Genomic DNA, 17,799 nt, shown 5'->3' with positions numbered 1-17,799 from the left:
GACTGTAACAGATGGTCACATGGTTTTTAATAAGTCATTTTCTCTCCCTGAATTCTCCGTAGTTCATATCACGTCCGACTGAGCTATGGAAAACATTGGAGACTCCCAAATGTGTAGATGGACAAATACAAGGTTTGAAGTCGAGACACTGTTGCTATGAAAAATAAAGAAGTCACAATGAAATTGCTGTATTATGTCATATAAGGAGACGTGCCTAGCTGCACATTTCCATTCTAGGTTGTGTCATACAGACAAAATGAGTCTAATTCAGATGAAGAGCACTTACTCATGCTGCAACTTACTCAACTTACTCATGCTGCAACCTAGACTATATTTTATTCCTTTATATGATCTAGAAGTGCAATAATATCATATGCGATTTTTAACATCTCTTTTTTGATTCACGACTTGATCAAACTGCCAAGAATTAGGACATATGTACAGAAAATTGGATAAAAAAAAATACAAAATTATCATTTTATTATATCATAAATTATAACAGTGTTGGTTTAGAGTCTGTGTGGGGAGTTCCAGAGTCTATAAAGTCTGACACGCCTTCTTTGCGGCCAATCAGCGGAAAGAATCTCAGTGACGTAAAACTGCTCAAATTACTACTGTGTGAAGTGGGTGGAATTAACAGTGACATCACTTAGCATCATCATCATCATCATCGTACCGGATAGCGCATATCCGAGAAAGAGTTTGAGAAACTTGAAGAACATGAGCACGTACCCTAAGTGACTTACAATCAGTTTAGATCACCTTCAACACACTCAAGAAGTTTAAGAGACCCCAAGTTGACAGAAGACGATGATCGCCTCTCATTTACTGGCATACTACTTCACTGAGCTTCATCATGACCACGTCCAGAAAGTAAGTACTGTAGCCGGCTCGCGGTAAAAGCCGGCTTATCGACATCTCACATGGTATATTGACTTAATAAGGCCGATGGATGTGTGAAGGACATTATCGGTCAGTTACGATGCTCGTTTGTTTGTTGGTTGGTTTTTATTGTAAGTCGTTCACATCCTTTAACTACTACACGTGTGTGTGTGACAGCGAGGTCATCACTTAACACAAGGTGATATCAGGATACTGATACCAGGCTTTGGGTTCCTGTAGTTTATTAAATATTCCATTATATTGATTTCCTTTTCTAAATTTCCCCACATCGTTTCCCTTACCGCATGAGTTCTGTGCGTCAGCCGCTAACTGACAGTTTCCGCATTTTAAAGTACGTAGTTTGGGAGTTGGGAGCTGCTCTTACCAATAATAACGTTCGATGATATTCGTGCCCATGTATATATTTGTATTATATGATATAACCGTCTGGCCGCCAGTGTGAAGTCATGGTCTATAAAAATCAATGATAATAAACGTAAAAATGTTATTGGATAAACTAGCTGGACAAGTTTTTGTGGCGCTTCCTGCCACGACGTAGGAGCGAATGTTGCTCTGGTAACCCGAGACACTAGCTCCCTGCTAGTCACGTGCGTCACCTCCTCGGCGCGCGACTTCAGTAAATTCCATTATAACAAAACCATGCAGTGAATTCTGTGACCTCTGACACGTAGTCACTGTCACAAAAGAACTGTGAATTGAGTTAATTTGCGACATCTGATTTATTCTTTTTGCTGTCCTTCACACTCTACAGACCAACTCAGGAAATGACTAGATGTTTTCTTACCAAGATATTTATATTTCATGCTCCTGCACTCCTACACATGCTTGCCATCATTTTTATTGTAATAAGTGCCAAAACATAATCTGTGTTAATACAGTAGCAGAATACAACTGACAGCCCTGTTTAATAAAAAGTTTGATTATAAACAAGACTGTCAACTGTATTCTATTAGCAAACTGACAGTGCGGTTTCATTCACGCAGCACTGGTTAACCAAACAAAGGTGAGTTTGTTTGGTTAACCTGTGCTGTGTGAATGAAACTGCACTGGATGGTTAGATGTCTGCCAGGTCGGCTTTTACCCTCGGATTTTAAAACTACCATAGTATCTTATTCGTTATCGACAAATGGCAAGATGAATGGGATCATTGTACAAACATCAACTGTATGAAATTAATATACTGTGTGTAAAAGTTGCCTCTTTATTTTTAACAGTCTCTGGGATCAGATGATATAATAAACACAATGCCGAATAGGACATTCCAGAATTACACACAAATTATTAATATGAAATGAAGAACCACTGCTATGTTCCTCATGCCAGAGTAGAGAATCTCTTAAATATATTTTAATGAAACTGTTCTGGTTTAAAGTGTCATGTAATTTTATGACATTTGAATTCTTCGCTGTAATGCGATCTCATGCATAATACAGAACATTGATTGGATTAAAAGAGATAAGGTGTTAGTTCACCCAAAAATGAAAATTCTGTCATTAATTACTCACCCTCATGTTGTTACAAACCCGTAAGACTTTCGGTCTAGGGTCTAGAGTGAGTAATCAATGACAGAAATTTCATTTTTGGGTGAACTAACCCTTTAATTCTCATGAATAATGCAGAAAAAAAGCTCAGAAATTGATGACGCATACTCTCCAGACACGGCAGCCAGCACTCCAAATTAAGACATATACCTCACTTTTCGTGACGTTGGTTCAACTTTGCTTTTTAAACCAAAAAAAAAATAAAAATAAAACATAAAAATAAACATAATGAGTGCTATTATTGTTTTCATTGATGTGCAGCCTGTACATACCTGTTAACATCTCAAAAAATGTTTTTTAAGGGTTCATGATCCTTCAAGCTCTCAGAGGAAATTATATTACTCAGCAAACACTTTAGAAATAATTTTTAAACCTCTGAATCCATTTGGGTTTTTATCTAAAGCAACTTTTAAAAACCTTATGTTGGTTTTTAAAATGCTCTTTTAACTTTTAGTATTTTAACTTGTTACTCACCATGAAAATACCCAAAGAAGTAAAAAAAAAACCAACCAATTCAGCTTTTAAAGCGATAGTGCATTCCACTGCACCGTTTTTCCATGGAAACACGTTTGTTTGACTGTTGCACTTGCGTCTTTCGCAGCATCTTGTGCATGATGCGGCACTAAAACACAGCACTCAAGTTAAAAGAATTTTTTCAAACATGCCTCTAGAAAAACAGATACCTCAAAAGGCCATATCTGACTTCTAAATCTGTGTCTTTCTTCATATGGACATCTGACCATAGTGTGCACCCTTACTTTACTGAGAAAATAAGGTCAGGGAAAAACCTGTAGATGGAAAATCTCCATATAAGTGCCTTTTGTGCATTTGAAAGTGTTTTTTTCTACTTGTTATTTTGCAGTTTTTTTAGCAAAGGTTTATTTATTATTTATTCAACATTATTATTTTTTTACGCTTCAGTTCCAGTAGCCTAAATATAGTCTAAATATTCTTAAGAGTTAAGTTCATTGTCATTTGAAAGTGTGTAGGCCTACTTGCATTATTATGCTGTTATATTATGATTATATATGAGACATTTTCAAAATATCTTTTTGTTTTACAAAAGAAAACATTTCACCATGAAGGCTGGGATATAATCATTGTAACATTCTTTAGAAGTTCGAGCAAGAAATGTACACAACAGTGCTTAGGCGTGCCCAGATTACGAAATGTCCAAAATTACCCTGATTCATCCTATTACAATTATAATAAAAAAATGACCTTTGACCGTTTAGTAAAAGTAATTTAATATTGGCTAGGAAAAGTAAAGTTTAGTTGAGAAAATGTTTAATGAAATGAAACTCACTTGTTTTTAAGCTTCAAAATGCTTTTCGAGGCTAATGTGAATAAGATCCCTATGTAACGTTGAGCTTTAAAAGAATTTGTTCATAAAATTTCGGCTTATATAAGCTCGTGCTTTAAGCTCTGTTGATTTATGTTGGAACATCTTGTCTATGTCTATGTTGTATTTGTGGAGCTGTCATATGAAAGCAGTAAAAAAAACACTGGGATTCAGATTCCTTTTAGATCATTCAATGCACACACTCTGACCTTCTTCATATCCTCGAATTATTACACACTTGTCTTGCGTACAAGAGTTCTGAAACGTCTTGTGCAAATGAAAAGAGTTTCCGTATTCCTTCCTCTTAAGGGTCCTCTTTTCTTCTGTATTGGTATAATCACAATACAGTCTGACCCTTGTTGAAGTGCTGTTTGTCCTTGTGTGCGTTGGGGTCAAAAGAAGGTGAAACAAGATGTTGGTGTTGAAATTGGCATGTAATTGGAAAGGTGTGGAGTTCAGCCCCAAATAGAAATGGCCCCAGGGCAAGACATTAATTAAAATAATTACTTTTTCAACATTATCTTTGGCCTATTGAACAGTGTTCTTAACTACTGAATTAACCTGGGATATTTTTTTGAACTTAACAAAAAGTGTCAACTATATACTGAGTAATACAGCTGGGCGATGTAGCTTAAAGGGATAGTTCACCCAAAAATGAAAATTTGATGTTTATCTGCTTACCCCCAGGGCATCCAAGATGTAGGTGACTTTGTTTCTTCAGTAGAACACAAATGATGATTTTTAACTCCAACCAGTTGCAGTCTGTCACTCATATAATGCATGTCAATGGGAACTCCATCTAGAAGAGTCAAAAAAACATGCACAGACAAATCCAAATTAAACCCTGCGGCTCGTGACGGCACATTGATGTCCTAAGACACGAAACGATTGGTTTATGTGAGAAACCGAACAGTATTTATATAATTTTTTACCTCTAGTACACCACTCCGCGCTCTGATGACGGAAGTGATCTCTTGCGCTTATACTTCAATGAGTGCGAGACATCACTTCCGTTGTCAGAGCGCGTTCAGATCTCACACACCGGATGCTCAAGGCAGTTGGACATAGTGGTGTATTAGAGGTAAAAAATGATATAAATACTGTTCAGTTTCTCGCACAAACCGATCGTTTCGTGTCGTCACGAGCCGCAGGGTTTAATTTGGATTTGTCTGTGCATGTTTTTTTGACTCTTCTAGATGGAGTTCCCATTGACATGCATTATATGAGTGACAGACTGCAATGGTTGGAGTTAAAAATCATCATTTGTGTTCTACTGAAGAAACAAAGTCACCTACATCTTGGATGCCCTGGGGGTAAGCAGATAAACATCAAATTCTCATTTTTGGGTGAACTATCCCTTTAAACTTCACACTTCTGATGATATCTGATGTATATATCAGTATTTGTTTTTTTAAACTAAAAAAAACTTTTAAAACCCATTTTAACCAAACACTAATAATATTATTCATTTTATATCAATAATATTATTTATTTTATATTATTACATTTGATTAAATTCATGATCAGGATATTCACTAAATGAGCACAAAGAAGTATATTTCATAATTTTTATGAATCTGCTCAAATATAAAAATGTCACACAGAGACTTCTGTGAACATTTAAAATGATGAAGCAAATGAATCATTGAATCAGTGTTTTAAATTGATTTTTTTTTTTTTTTTAAAGCAGTTTGTTGATTCACAGAAATTAATCAAACGTACCAACTGCAGTGCTGTGTTTACTCTTGAAGTTTAAACCAGATGCTATTAAAATACATCTGTCTTAACGTGATAATTATGTACTCGTTTATCATAGTACTGTGTACTGTTACATACAGTATGTACAGGACAGGAGTTCAAGTTCGAGTTCAAGGTGACCACCAACCTGGACTTATGTGTGTGTGTATATATAAATTTTTACTTTTCAAAGTATCTAGCTATATTAATAGAATTTTTTTTCTACACTGTATCATAACAGCGCCTCCAGAGTCCTTTTGCCCCTACTGTACCTGGTTGCCTTTTATGTTTACTTCATTTTTAATCAAAACAAGCTTCTTTTTTCACATAAATTGTGAAATAATCCATAAAAATAAATATATTTTGTTTTTTTATGCTCTTAACTAAGGCACAGAGGATCAGGCATATTGTTTTTGAGGGGAGCCTTTAGCCCTGTTGAACCCTGTGTAGGGAACATACTGTAGGTCGATTTACCATGATGATTTTGTCCCCCTGTGGTGTCAGATGTTATATACTCGAAACAGCTTCACATTTCACAGTAGTTGTCAGTGTTTACCAAGGTCATTTCTCTTGCTGAGGTGGAATATGTGTGAATGCTATCTGCATGTTTTTGTGGGTATAGTATTTGTATGAAATGTGCTTTAATATATGTGATCTGTTCATGCTATTCACCAAGGTGAACTTTAACAGAGAATTGAAATATTATTGAGCTAAAATTGCAAACAAAACTAGTTCCACTGTCAATCATTAAACATGCTGCCACGGACCTCAGAGTTTTGTTTTACAATCTGAAAGGATGTTGCCTAAAGAGGCTCTTTCTTCATCCATTATAACAGCTTTTGAGAGCTTCTCTTGAAGTCACCATTTGACCTTTGAGTGAAATCGAGTGTGGGACATTCCAGCTTCCCTTTCTTGTAAAAGATTCTTTAGCTGGTATCAGGACTGTAAGAATAAGCGGATAGTCTCAGGTTACTATTGGCCAAAGAAAAGCAGGTCTTAGTGATTGGCAGCGTCAGACAGCGTGCCAGAGCACATTCAACCTTACTGATTACATTTTGAACAGAAAGTTACTTTGTGTTCAAAATATAATCAGTAAGGCTGAATGTGCTATTTTATGCTGTTGTATTTTAGCTTTAGACTTTATAAAATCAAGTCTGTTTTTCAGAATGGAAGTGCTTACTGCATATATATAGGCAATAGTCTTTTGATTATTTAGTAAAAAAAAAATCATAAGTGAATTTTAAGGTTTCGATTTCCAGGCCTGGTAAATATGCTCATACCTAAAATGATTTCCAATCCTGTGAATTTGCTCATACCTAAAATATTTCATGAGTTAGAAATAGCTTTTTTTGAGTGCTCTATGAAATTATTTAAAATAAAATTAATTTCCATTTTGTGAGAACCCTGGCTATTCAATGCTTGCAGAAAATTTGTGGAGAGTTAACGCTGCAAATAATATGAATAGTATAGTAGTTTGCAATTATTACCATACCCCATATCATGTTGTACGTTTATATGAGAATGTGTATTAATGATATTTGTCAAAAACTTATCTAATAATAAAAAGGGTATGAATATGCAGAAACCAGTAATTCTGTGTTGTTCGGTAGAAGTAAATTATTTAATTAGATCTATATAAAGAAGAAAAACTCCAGAAAAGATGAAAATGTAGTGAATTTTCCCCCTTCATTTGGTTTTCTCAGGTGGATAAGTACCTGTACCACATGCGACTGTCTGATGAGAACCTGATGGATGTCTCCAGGCGGTTCAGGAAAGAGATGGATAAAGGACTAGGCAGAGACACTAACCCAACTGCAGCCGTCAAGATGCTCCCCACCTTCGTCCGCTCCACACCTGACGGCACAGGTAATGAGAATTAGATTTTGACATATGTAGATGGGGGCGGGGGGGAACGTCATCAGAACAGACCAAGACATTCAAGTTTAGCTTTTTACAATCCCAAAAGGTATTTGAAGACTTAAAACGCACTTAGAAATGTAGTATGAATTCAGGTAAAATAGGCCACTTTTAGCCCAATTTTCAAAAAGTGCCTCAATTCAGCTGAATCCACAGAATTTCAATGCATTTGAAAAGAAGAAAAAAAACAACAACCATGCAACACCTGCAAACATATAATGCAAGAGATTTTCTCAGAACTGACTTGACTTTTCCTTTGACATTTAACCAAATGACCTCAAGGTCATTTTTAGATGTATGAAGTCTGTTCTTCTCAAGTGCACATAGGTGTCTTAGCGGAGTAGCCACGGACACCTTTCAAAACCTTGGGATGAGTAAGATATTTTTTTTTTTTTTAGCATTTGAAAGAGGTCTCTTATGCTCACCAAGGGTTTTCTATTTTACCAATTTCCCATGTATACCAAGTTCTATTTTACCAAGTATACCAAGTTTTCTATTTTAATACATTTTAAAATGTATTGAATTTCTTCAGGCATCATTACTTCAGGCTTCAGTGTCACATGATCCTTCAGAAATCACTCTAATATGCTGATTTGCTGCTCAATAAACATTTCTTATTATTATCAATGTTGAAAACAGTTGTGCTGCTTAATATTTTTTGTAGAAACAGTGAAACTAATTTCATGGTTCTTTAATGAAAGTTCAAAAGAACAGCATTTGTTTGAACTACAAAATCTTTTGATCAGTTTTAATGCATCCTTGCAGAATATAATATTAACTTCTTTCAAAAATATCTTTGTAGCAAGGTTCAGGATTCAGGAAGGAAGAGGACAGGGTCGGCTTGACTACTGACTGCTTTTATTTGCACTAATTCTCCAAATACAAAAACAAAAGGGGTGCAGACAGGCACAAAGCGGTCATAAATCATTCACAATTCTCTCACAAAGACATCTCCAGCGGGGCAGCAGTCAGTAGTCCGTCTCTCTCTCCCCCACTCCTGTTTCTCCTGGTGTTATATACTCTCTCCACACCAATTACTGAAACAAGAGACAGGTGTTCGTCATTTGCATTTAACCCACTCACTCACCGTTCGTCTCCTGACTCTCTCTCCCGCTGCCGACTCCGCTGAACCACGCCCCCCTCGCCACATACCCCCACCGCCCGACTCAGGCCGGGGAGCCATCCATCCTGTAAAGCTAGATACCAACGAGTGATCCGCGCGTTGGTATCCTTCATGCGGTGGAGCCACTGCAGGGGGGCATGGTCCGAACAGAGGGTGAATTCCCGTCCCAGGAGATAATAGCGGAGGGTGAGGACGGCCCACCTGATGGCAAGACACTCCTTTTCTATGGTGCTGTACTTAGTCTCTCTCTTCGAGAGCTTCCGACTAATGTACAGCACCGGCCGTTCCTCCCCCTCTATCTCCTGGGACAGGACGGCACCCAGCCCCCTGTCCGACGCGTCTGTCTGCAACAGAAAAGGGAGAGAAAAATCAGGAGAGTGTGACAACGGCCCGCCACATAAAGCAGCCTTCACTTGGGTAAAGGCCTGCTGGCACGGCTCCGTCCACTGGACCGTATCTGGTGCCTCCTTTTTAGTGAGATCAGTCAAAGGGCTGGTGAGGTCCGAATAATTAGGTACAAACCTTCTATAATATCCCGCCAGCCCTAGGAACTGTCTCACCTCCTTTTTGGTCTTGGGACGCGGACAGGTCGCAACTGCTGCCGTCTTATCAATTTGGGGACGCACCTGCCCATGTCCCAAGTGGAAGCCCAGATATCTTACTTCCACCCGCCCAATTGCACACTTCTTCGGGTTGGCCGTGAGCCCAGCCCCTCTCAGCGACCTCAAGACAGCCCTCAAATGCTGCATATGCCGCTGCCAGTCATGACTAAATATAATGATGTCATCTAAATAGGCAGCAGCATACGCAGCATGGGGCCGTAAAATCCTGTCCATGAGACGCTGAAAGGTAGCCGGAGCCCCGAACAGCCCGAACGGAAGGGTAACAAATTGGTGTAATCCAAATGGCGTGGTGAAAGCTGTCTTTTCTTTAGATAATGGAGACAAGGGGATCTGCCAATATCCCTTTGTTAAGTCCAGTGTCGAATAAAACCGAGCCGTACCGAGCCGATCAAGCAGTTCGTCCACCCGTGGCATTGGATACGCGTCGAATTTCGACACAGCATTCACCTTGCGATAATCCACACAGAACCGAACCGAGCCGTCCGTTTTCGGAACTAAAACTATCGGGCTCGCCCAGTTACTGTTGGATTCTTCTATTACGCCCATGTCAAGCATTGCTCCTAATTCTGCCTGAACCACTTTTTTCTTATGTTCAGGCAAACGGTACGGCCGGCTGCGAACTACCACGCCCGGCTCTGTCTCGATATGGTGCTGAATCAAATTAGTACGGCCCGGTAGGGGCGAGAACACGTCCGCAAACTCTGCTTGTAATTTCGTTAGGTCAGTGAGCTGGGAGGGCGAGAGATGATCTCCTCCGGGGGCCAGTGCGAGAGATTGGTGTTTGGTATTCGCCTCTGGCCCGAGATCATCCTCTCCACCAATCACCATCGCCAACATCACTGCCTCTGCCTCATTCCATTTTTTAAGGAGATTGAGGTGATAAATCTGACGTGCCCCTCTCCTATCAGACCGTATAACCTCATAATCGAGATCTCCAATCTGCCGTGTGACCTCAAATGGTCCTTGCCACTTTGCTAATAATTTAGAGCTTGACGTTGGAAGCAATACAAGCACTTTCTCTCCCGGTGCGAATTTACGTAAGTTAGTTCCCCTGTTGTACAGCCGGCTCTGTCTGTCCTGGGCTTGTAACAAATTCTCCGTTGATAGCCGCCCCAAAGTGTGGAGTTTTGTTCTCAAGTCCATTACATACTGAATTTCGTTTTTACTCTGAGATGGTCCGTCCTCACAAGTTTCTCTCAGGACATCCAGTACCCCGCGGGGCTGGCGTCCGTAAAGAAGCTCGAAGGGGGAAAACCCCGTGGAGGCTTGCGGGACTTCTCGCACAGCGAACAACAGGGGTTCTAACCATTTATCCCAATTTTTGGCGTCTTCTTGCACGAATTTACGAATCATGGTTTTAAGCGTGCGATTAAAACGTTCGACCAGCCCGTCAGTTTGTGGGTGAAAGACGCTGGTACGGACCGTTTTAATGCCCAATAATTCGTAAAGTTCGCGTAAAGTACGTGACATAAACGCCGTGCCTTGATCGGTGAGGATTTCTTTTGGAATCCCCACCCGGGAGATTAAAGTAAACAGTGCGTCCGCAACACTCTTCGCGGAAATGCTGCGGAGGGCCACTGCTTCAGGATATCGAGTTGCATAATCCACAATGACTAATGCAAAGCGATGTCCCCTGGCTGATCGCTCTAATGGCCCGATGAGGTCCATACCAATTCTCTCGAAGGGGACCTGCATTAATGGGAGGGGGCGCAAAGGCGCTTTTGGGGTGGCCGGTGGATTTACCAACTGACATTCACGACAAGACGCGCACCACCTGCGCACATTCTCGTGAATGCCCGGCCAAAAGAATCGGGTCATGATGCGATTTAGTGTTGTTGCCTGTCCTAAGTGTCCAGCCATTGGATTAGAATGAGCCGCTTGGAAAAGCATTTCCCTGCGGCTCCTTGGAACTAACAACTGGGTTGTATCTTCTTTTGTCTGGGTGTCTTGGGTCACCCGATACAACCGATTTTTTATAACTGCAAAATATGGATAGGTAAGCGCCCGTCCAGGCTGGAGAGGCTGACCGTCGATGGTTTGGACCTGCTCAAATGCACGTTTTAGGGTCTCATCCTGAGACTGCTCCAGGGGAAAGTCATCGCGATCCGAGAGAATTATTCTCTCAATTTCACTCTGTTCCCCTGAAGCAGCACTCAGTGGTCCCCGTTCAGTCTCTCCCGCCTGTACTTGCGCATCCCCAACCATCGCCTTTTTCCCCCAAGAGGCATCCGTGCATAAATAACCCAATAATTCAGAAAATGCTGGCCAATTTGTCCCCAAAATTAACGGATGCCGGAGGTGCGGATTAACTGCCACCTCAACGCTATGCTTTTGGCCCCTGAACTGGATAATGACCGGCACTACCGGATATACCACCACATCCCCGTGTACGCACCGCACCTTAACCACGCGGCTTGTATCCAATGCCCCGGCTGAAATCAGGCTTTGATGGATCGAGGTTTGGTTACAGCCTGAATCCACCAAGGCCTGATAGGTACCCCCCTTGATACTCACAGGTATTTGATACCAGCCAGCTTGACCGGGGGCAGCCTGCGGGGCGTCCGGGACCCGGACCATTGTCCCAACCTCCATCACTGGGCACCTGTCCACGAAATGCTCCGGGTCCCCGCAACGCCAACAGGCTGGCCCAGACCTCCCCGCCGCCCCAGTGGCAGGGAGTGGGGTAAATGACTGGCGTGGAGAAAGCGGAGAAACAGGAGCGGGGTCCTGTCCAGCGGAAGTCAGTCCCGCCCTCCTGGGCGGGGCTCTGGGACCCCCAAACTGGCTCTGGTCAAACCCGCCCCGCCCCCGGGGCGGGACTCGAGGATGGACAGGTGGGCGGGACCTGGGGAGAGGGACAGGACGAGAGAGAGAAACAGAAGGGGAAGAAGGAGAGAGAGAGAGACAGATGGGAGGGGTTCGCCGACCCCTGGGCACGCCACCATATGGTCCTCCGCGAGATGGATGGCTGAGTCCAGCGACGTGGGGCGGTGGCACTGGACCCACTCTGCTGTCCTCCGTGGGAGCCGGGTAATGAACTGCTCCAGTACCACTCGATCGACAATCTTCTCCACGTCGCTTCCCTCAGCCAACAGCCATTTGCGGCAGGAGTCCCGGAGCTGTTGGGCCAACACGAACGGTCGGCCGGACTCGCCCAGTTCCAGGGAACGGAACCGCTGGCGATGTTCTTCAGGGCTCCGGCCGACCCGCTGGAGGATGGCCCTTTTCAGGTCGTCGAAGACCAGGAGATTCTGCACCGGAAGCTGCTGTGCCGCTATCTGGGACTCCCCGGAGAGCAACGGGACCAGGCGCATCGGCCACTGGTCCTGCGGCCAGCCCGACAGCTCGGCCGTCTTCTGAAAAAGGTCGATGAATACCTCCGGGTCGTCCTCAGATCCCATTTTGTGGAGTGGTAGGTGGGCGGGCACAGCTCGAGGTTCCAGGGCTTCCGGTCGAACCTCCCGGTCAATCCAGCTCCGGAACCTCTCGCGGTCCTCCTGCTGGGCTTGAACAACGACTTGGAAGCACCTCTCTTGATCCTGTCTCAAGTCCAGCAGGGCCTGGTGTTGTTCTTGTTGCATGACCGCGAGGGAGGTAATAATCTCCGCAAATGGCGATCCGGAGGACGATTGCATGGCGGCGGCTTCCGTCTTCCTTCCCGGGTTTCGGCACCAGTGTAGCAAGGTTCAGGATTCAGGAAGGAAGAGGACAGGGTCGGCTTGACTACTGACTGCTTTTATTTGCACTAATTCTCCAAATACAAAAACAAAAGGGGTGCAGACAGGCACAAAGCGGTCATAAATCATTCACAATTCTCTCACAAAGACATCTCCAGCGGGGCAGCAGTCAGTAGTCCGTCTCTCTCTCCCCCACTCCTGTTTCTCCTGGTGTTATATACTCTCTCCACACCAATTACTGAAACAAGAGACAGGTGTTCGTCATTTGCATTTAACCCACTCACTCACCGTTCGTCTCCTGACTCTCTCTCCCGCTGCCGACTCCGCTGAACCACGCCCCCCTCGCCACAATCTTACTGACCCCAAACTTTTGAACAGTAGTATAGTACAAAACAAGGTGCCCAAATACTTTTTGTTTTTTAACAATGCATCTTGTTGTATTTTCAACCTGAACAAACATCTTTTTGTGAAATGTTTTGCTAAAAATGTTATTCTTGATATTGTGATATCTAGACCTGGTTTCACAAACAGGGCTTAGATTAAGCCAGGATTAGGCCTTAGTTCAATTAGAACATTTAAGTAGCTTTTATAAACATGCTTTAGAAAAAAACATTACTGGTGTGTATCTTCTTGGGACAAAACAGTGGCACTCACATATTTTAAGATAGGTCAGTGCAAGTTGCTTTCAGTTAAAACAGCTCAAACATACATTTTAGTCTGGGACTAGGCTTAAGCCATGAAACTGGGGCGAATGTAATAACATAGGTTTTATAAGCGTAGCTTAAGCCCACCATACACTACAAAATATTCGGGGTGATTTTGGACAGATTTCTTCCCTTCCGACAATCTTAGGTAAAGTCCCGATTATCTTGATGGTTCTACAAATTATCTTATCAGATTTTCCTGTGGTGTGAAGAGTGTTAAGAGTGACTGAATCTGCTCGGAATAACGTCAGAGCCGCCCGAATCTAGAATCGTAAATATTCAACATGATCAGAAATCATGTTGTGTGGGAGGAAACCCTGAGGACAAACATGCGCACGCTCTGGAGATTATCACGTAAAACGAAACAATACCTAATCAGAAAGCGAGCTGATGGAAGACTTGTAAAGTCCATGTTCACACCGTCTCCATGACTTCATCTAAACATTTTTTTCCCCCCACAAATTTTCTGTAAAAAGCAGTCTTTGCATTATATGCGCCATTTCTTCTTGCCGGTGTGGTGAGAAATCGAGTCCCCCTCAGGAATTGGGTCTCCTTTAGGACCCAGAGTGATCCCATTGGACTTTTAATGGGTAGTATTTTTAGCGCCTGCAAAATCATGTTATGATTTATATCATTTAAAATGCATTATAATGACCATTAATGTCTTTTTAATCACATTAATTAAAAATACTAACAACAGTTCATATACTAATATATAACTGAAGCTATAGGTTGTGAAATCAATGCTTCCAATATCTGTTTCCATTTTGTTTTATTATGCAATACATAGGCATTCATTTTATATTTCAAGCATGTTGTTTGTGCAATAAACATCATACAATAGTGAAATAGGTTATAATTAGTATTATAGTAATATAAGACATCACAATAACAATGTTTGATCAGGCATTACTGCCTGGGTCCTAAAGGAGACCCGATTCCTGAGGGGGGGCTCGAATTCTCATGACACCAGTCGTCCGCCATGTTTGTTTACTCTAAAGTCACATTTGATGCAAGAGATTTTGCAAGATTTCCCGTGTTCACAGAAGGGACTCTAGTTGTTTGTGAATGCAATCTGTTGGTGTGTGGTGTGCTTTCCTGGTCAAATCTATGATTTCTTATCATCATGTTTGTATCCTGTGGGAATCTGTTGGCATCAGGTTCCATGCGGGTCAGGTCATGGGTGGAGGTATATTGTTGTCTTTAGCTTGACCCAAATAGTGAGTATCCTGTGGAACACAACTGTTCTGTCCTGGAAGTGTTGTTCCTTTTTGTTGTGAGATGAGATGAAATGATTGATCCAGCTCTCCAGATGTGTTATTATCAACCGTCACTGTTGATGTGTTTGAGTGTGTGTGAATGACGCCAACCCAGTGCTTTCACTGGCAGCTGAGAGTGTTTGACTTTGCACGTGGTATGAGACAATGTCTCAAGCAGAGAGTGAAAAGAATAACTGTAGTCGGGTTCCTGGAAAGAATGTCTGCACACAGAAATTTAGTCATGTGGGTGTGCGCCACAAAACGGTGCTAGGAAGTGTTGCCAAGGGAACGATACTGATCTGTGAGACCAAGGTGAGTTTGTGTCCAAATGGATGCTTGCCATCCCCGCTTACTCAGGGACTTTATTCTCATCATGATTCAGCGGTTCCTGTTTGCTACACCTTTTGCTTTCTCTTGAAGTGATACTTTTCTTGTTGACATGGTTGTAGGTTTAAGTAACTTAATTCTCACTAAACATTTTGTTTGCAAAGGCTATGTTTATCATGCAGTTTTTAAGATCTTAGTGTTGGGTGCATGAAGCCTGATGTTATACTGACATTGTATGTTAAAGCAGAGGGTCATGCCTGTGCTGACAGACACCTGTCCTGTCCTCACCTCGTGAGTTTAACAAATGCTTTCTCAAAGACCTTTAAGGTGTGTTCAGCATAGAAAAGCATGCGAGGACAAGCTCCGAAGAGGTCATATCATGAGAAATCCCTATTTCCCTTCGTCTTTGGAAATAAAAAGTACTAAAAAAACCAAGTGCTGTGAGCTTGCAAAAATTTGAAATTCCTCCAACACACACAGTGCTCAGAAACTTAACATCTAGTTACAAGGAGGTAATTAGTGTGATGGCATTTTAGTGCTACATTAAACACTGTTGTAACATTACAAGAATAAAGTCATAAAGTGTTGAGAAACAATAATGTTTAATGTAGGTTTAATATGCAAGTATTGTCTTTCCCATTGGATTATGGTGTGGCTGTTTTGGCAATAGACAGTGTAATTGACTATGGGAATATGAGAGAAATTGTTCTCTTGATTTTTTTTTTTTTTTTTTTTTAGTTCATTAAGCCACATTATGTGCCTTATAAGAATGTCCCATTTGATGTTACCTTCCTCACAACTTTATAACATTCCGACTTTGTTCTCATAACGCTTCAACTTTATTTGGTAACACTTTATTTTTAAGATGACATAGTTACACGTTACATGTACTTAGTATAGTAATAATAGTAAATTATGCATAATTACAAGCAACTAACTCTATAGTAAGTAAGTACATGTAGTTAATTAATATTACTCAGTACTTGTTTGTGTAACAGGGCTCCAGACAAAAAAAATCATTAAGGAGCCATTGGCTCCTATAGGGGGAAAAAACAGGCGCCAAATAATTTTTTTAAGAGCCACACAACAATGAACTTAAAATTTTAAAATCATTTACTTTTAGTCATCCTGTGGTGTTTATATATGTCCCCTTTACAGTTTCAGCTTTTTCATCTTGTGACTTTTCTGGGAAATGAATGTCACTATTTTCACTTAATAATATTATAGTTTTTGTTAATATTTTGAATCCGATTAGATTTTTATATTTTCTGCTTTCATTTTTTGTTAAGTTTTAATTTTTTAGTTTTGTTTTTAGTTTTATTTTTTGTTGTTTTTAAACATGTCTGTTTAGTTTGTATAGATTTTTATTTTAGCATTAACATTTATTTCAAGCAAAAAAAATGTTTTTAATGGTTTTAGTTGACTGTAATAACCCTAATGCTAGTAAAATCTTTATATTGAATAATGTTCTTAGTCCTTCCATCCTGAAGCTACAACAGTTTATTTTGAATCAAATGACAATAAATATAAATATATGGAAATAAATATATAAATATATTAAATTTGGTTTGTGCAACCAAATAAACAGGGGCAATTGATATACATACTGCTTGACTTTGATTACTTTGAAATACAACGGGACTCTTATTTTGAAATGTCTGTGCATTACTTTTGCTGCTCATTCAAGTTCAGATGAGGATTAAAAAATGTTGCTACAACCGTTTACAACACAATATAATATAAATAATGTAAAGTAAACTTTGTGATAATTGATCAGCATTAGCTCATAAGCAATCGGTTGACAAATATGCGCTAATCACTGAATGCGAGCTGCTCTAAAGAACGCGCAACAGCGCCATCTGTTGACTTTAAAACATGCAGCTCTCACATTTCTTTAATGAAATTAAAGTTAATAATCACATTAGGGTGTATCGCGATTTGTTTTTCCATCCACAAAACATAAGACGCCTTAAAATGATTGTTTATACTCTTGTTATACTGTTTAAGGCACTGAAGAATTTTTATGACCTTAAATTTATCTGATGTGCATGAGCGGAGTGGAATAATGAAAGTGATCAGCATGATTGATATTCAAAGGGTAAGCACGCGCTGCATTGTGTGTGTATCTGCAGTCTGTAGAGCCGGTTTCCCTGTTTGCATGACGAATATAAACGAATTTATATGAAGAAATAGCAGTTGTCTCCTTAACGCAGGAGCAGAACGGTGTGTTCAAATGCCGCTGTTTTGCACCGACGCAGGCGACGCGAGGCAACAACACAGTCGGCTTTCATCAGCTCTAGTTCTTTGGCGTCTGTTTGGTGTGTGAAATTTTCCCCTACCTGTTCATATTTCGCAGCTCTAACTCAGTGAAACATTCACATGCAGCATCTCGTTTAATTATGTCAACACAGTAAATGATGTGATAGGCTATTGTTCACGGAACACGCAAATAACATGCAAATTTTACAGTGATAACTGTGAGTTTGTATGGTCGCCAATGGCGACCTCAGCAAAAATATCACTCGCAAATTAATATTTTTAGTCGCAAATGCGACCGTTTTAGGCGCAGTCTGGAGCCCTGCTGTAAATACACTGTAATAACATCACCTTAAAATAAATTGTAACACTTTATTCTCAAAATACCGT

General features: G+C 40.9%; 1 protein-coding gene across 2 annotated transcripts in view; it reads left to right on the top strand.

Annotated features, from left to right (window-relative positions):
• The first annotated feature begins 618 nt into the window (after positions 1-618).
• hk2 (hexokinase 2) overlaps positions 619-17,799 on the top strand; it is a 229,748-nt gene continuing 212,567 nt past the window's right edge. For both annotated transcript variants that reach the window (XM_051894147.1, XM_051894146.1), the window contains exons 1-2: positions 619-873; positions 7,227-7,389. In XM_051894147.1, coding sequence (XP_051750107.1) covers positions 811-873; positions 7,227-7,389 — 226 coding nt within the window. In that variant the 5' untranslated portion in view covers positions 619-810. The remainder of the gene's footprint in view (positions 874-7,226; positions 7,390-17,799) is intronic.

Source organism: Ctenopharyngodon idella, chromosome 5 (assembly GCF_019924925.1).
Source record: "Ctenopharyngodon idella isolate HZGC_01 chromosome 5, HZGC01, whole genome shotgun sequence".
Lineage (NCBI taxonomy): Eukaryota > Metazoa > Chordata > Actinopteri > Cypriniformes > Xenocyprididae > Ctenopharyngodon > Ctenopharyngodon idella.
The sequence above is the reverse complement of the archived record's forward strand: the minus strand, read 5'-3'. Positions and strand labels throughout refer to the sequence as shown.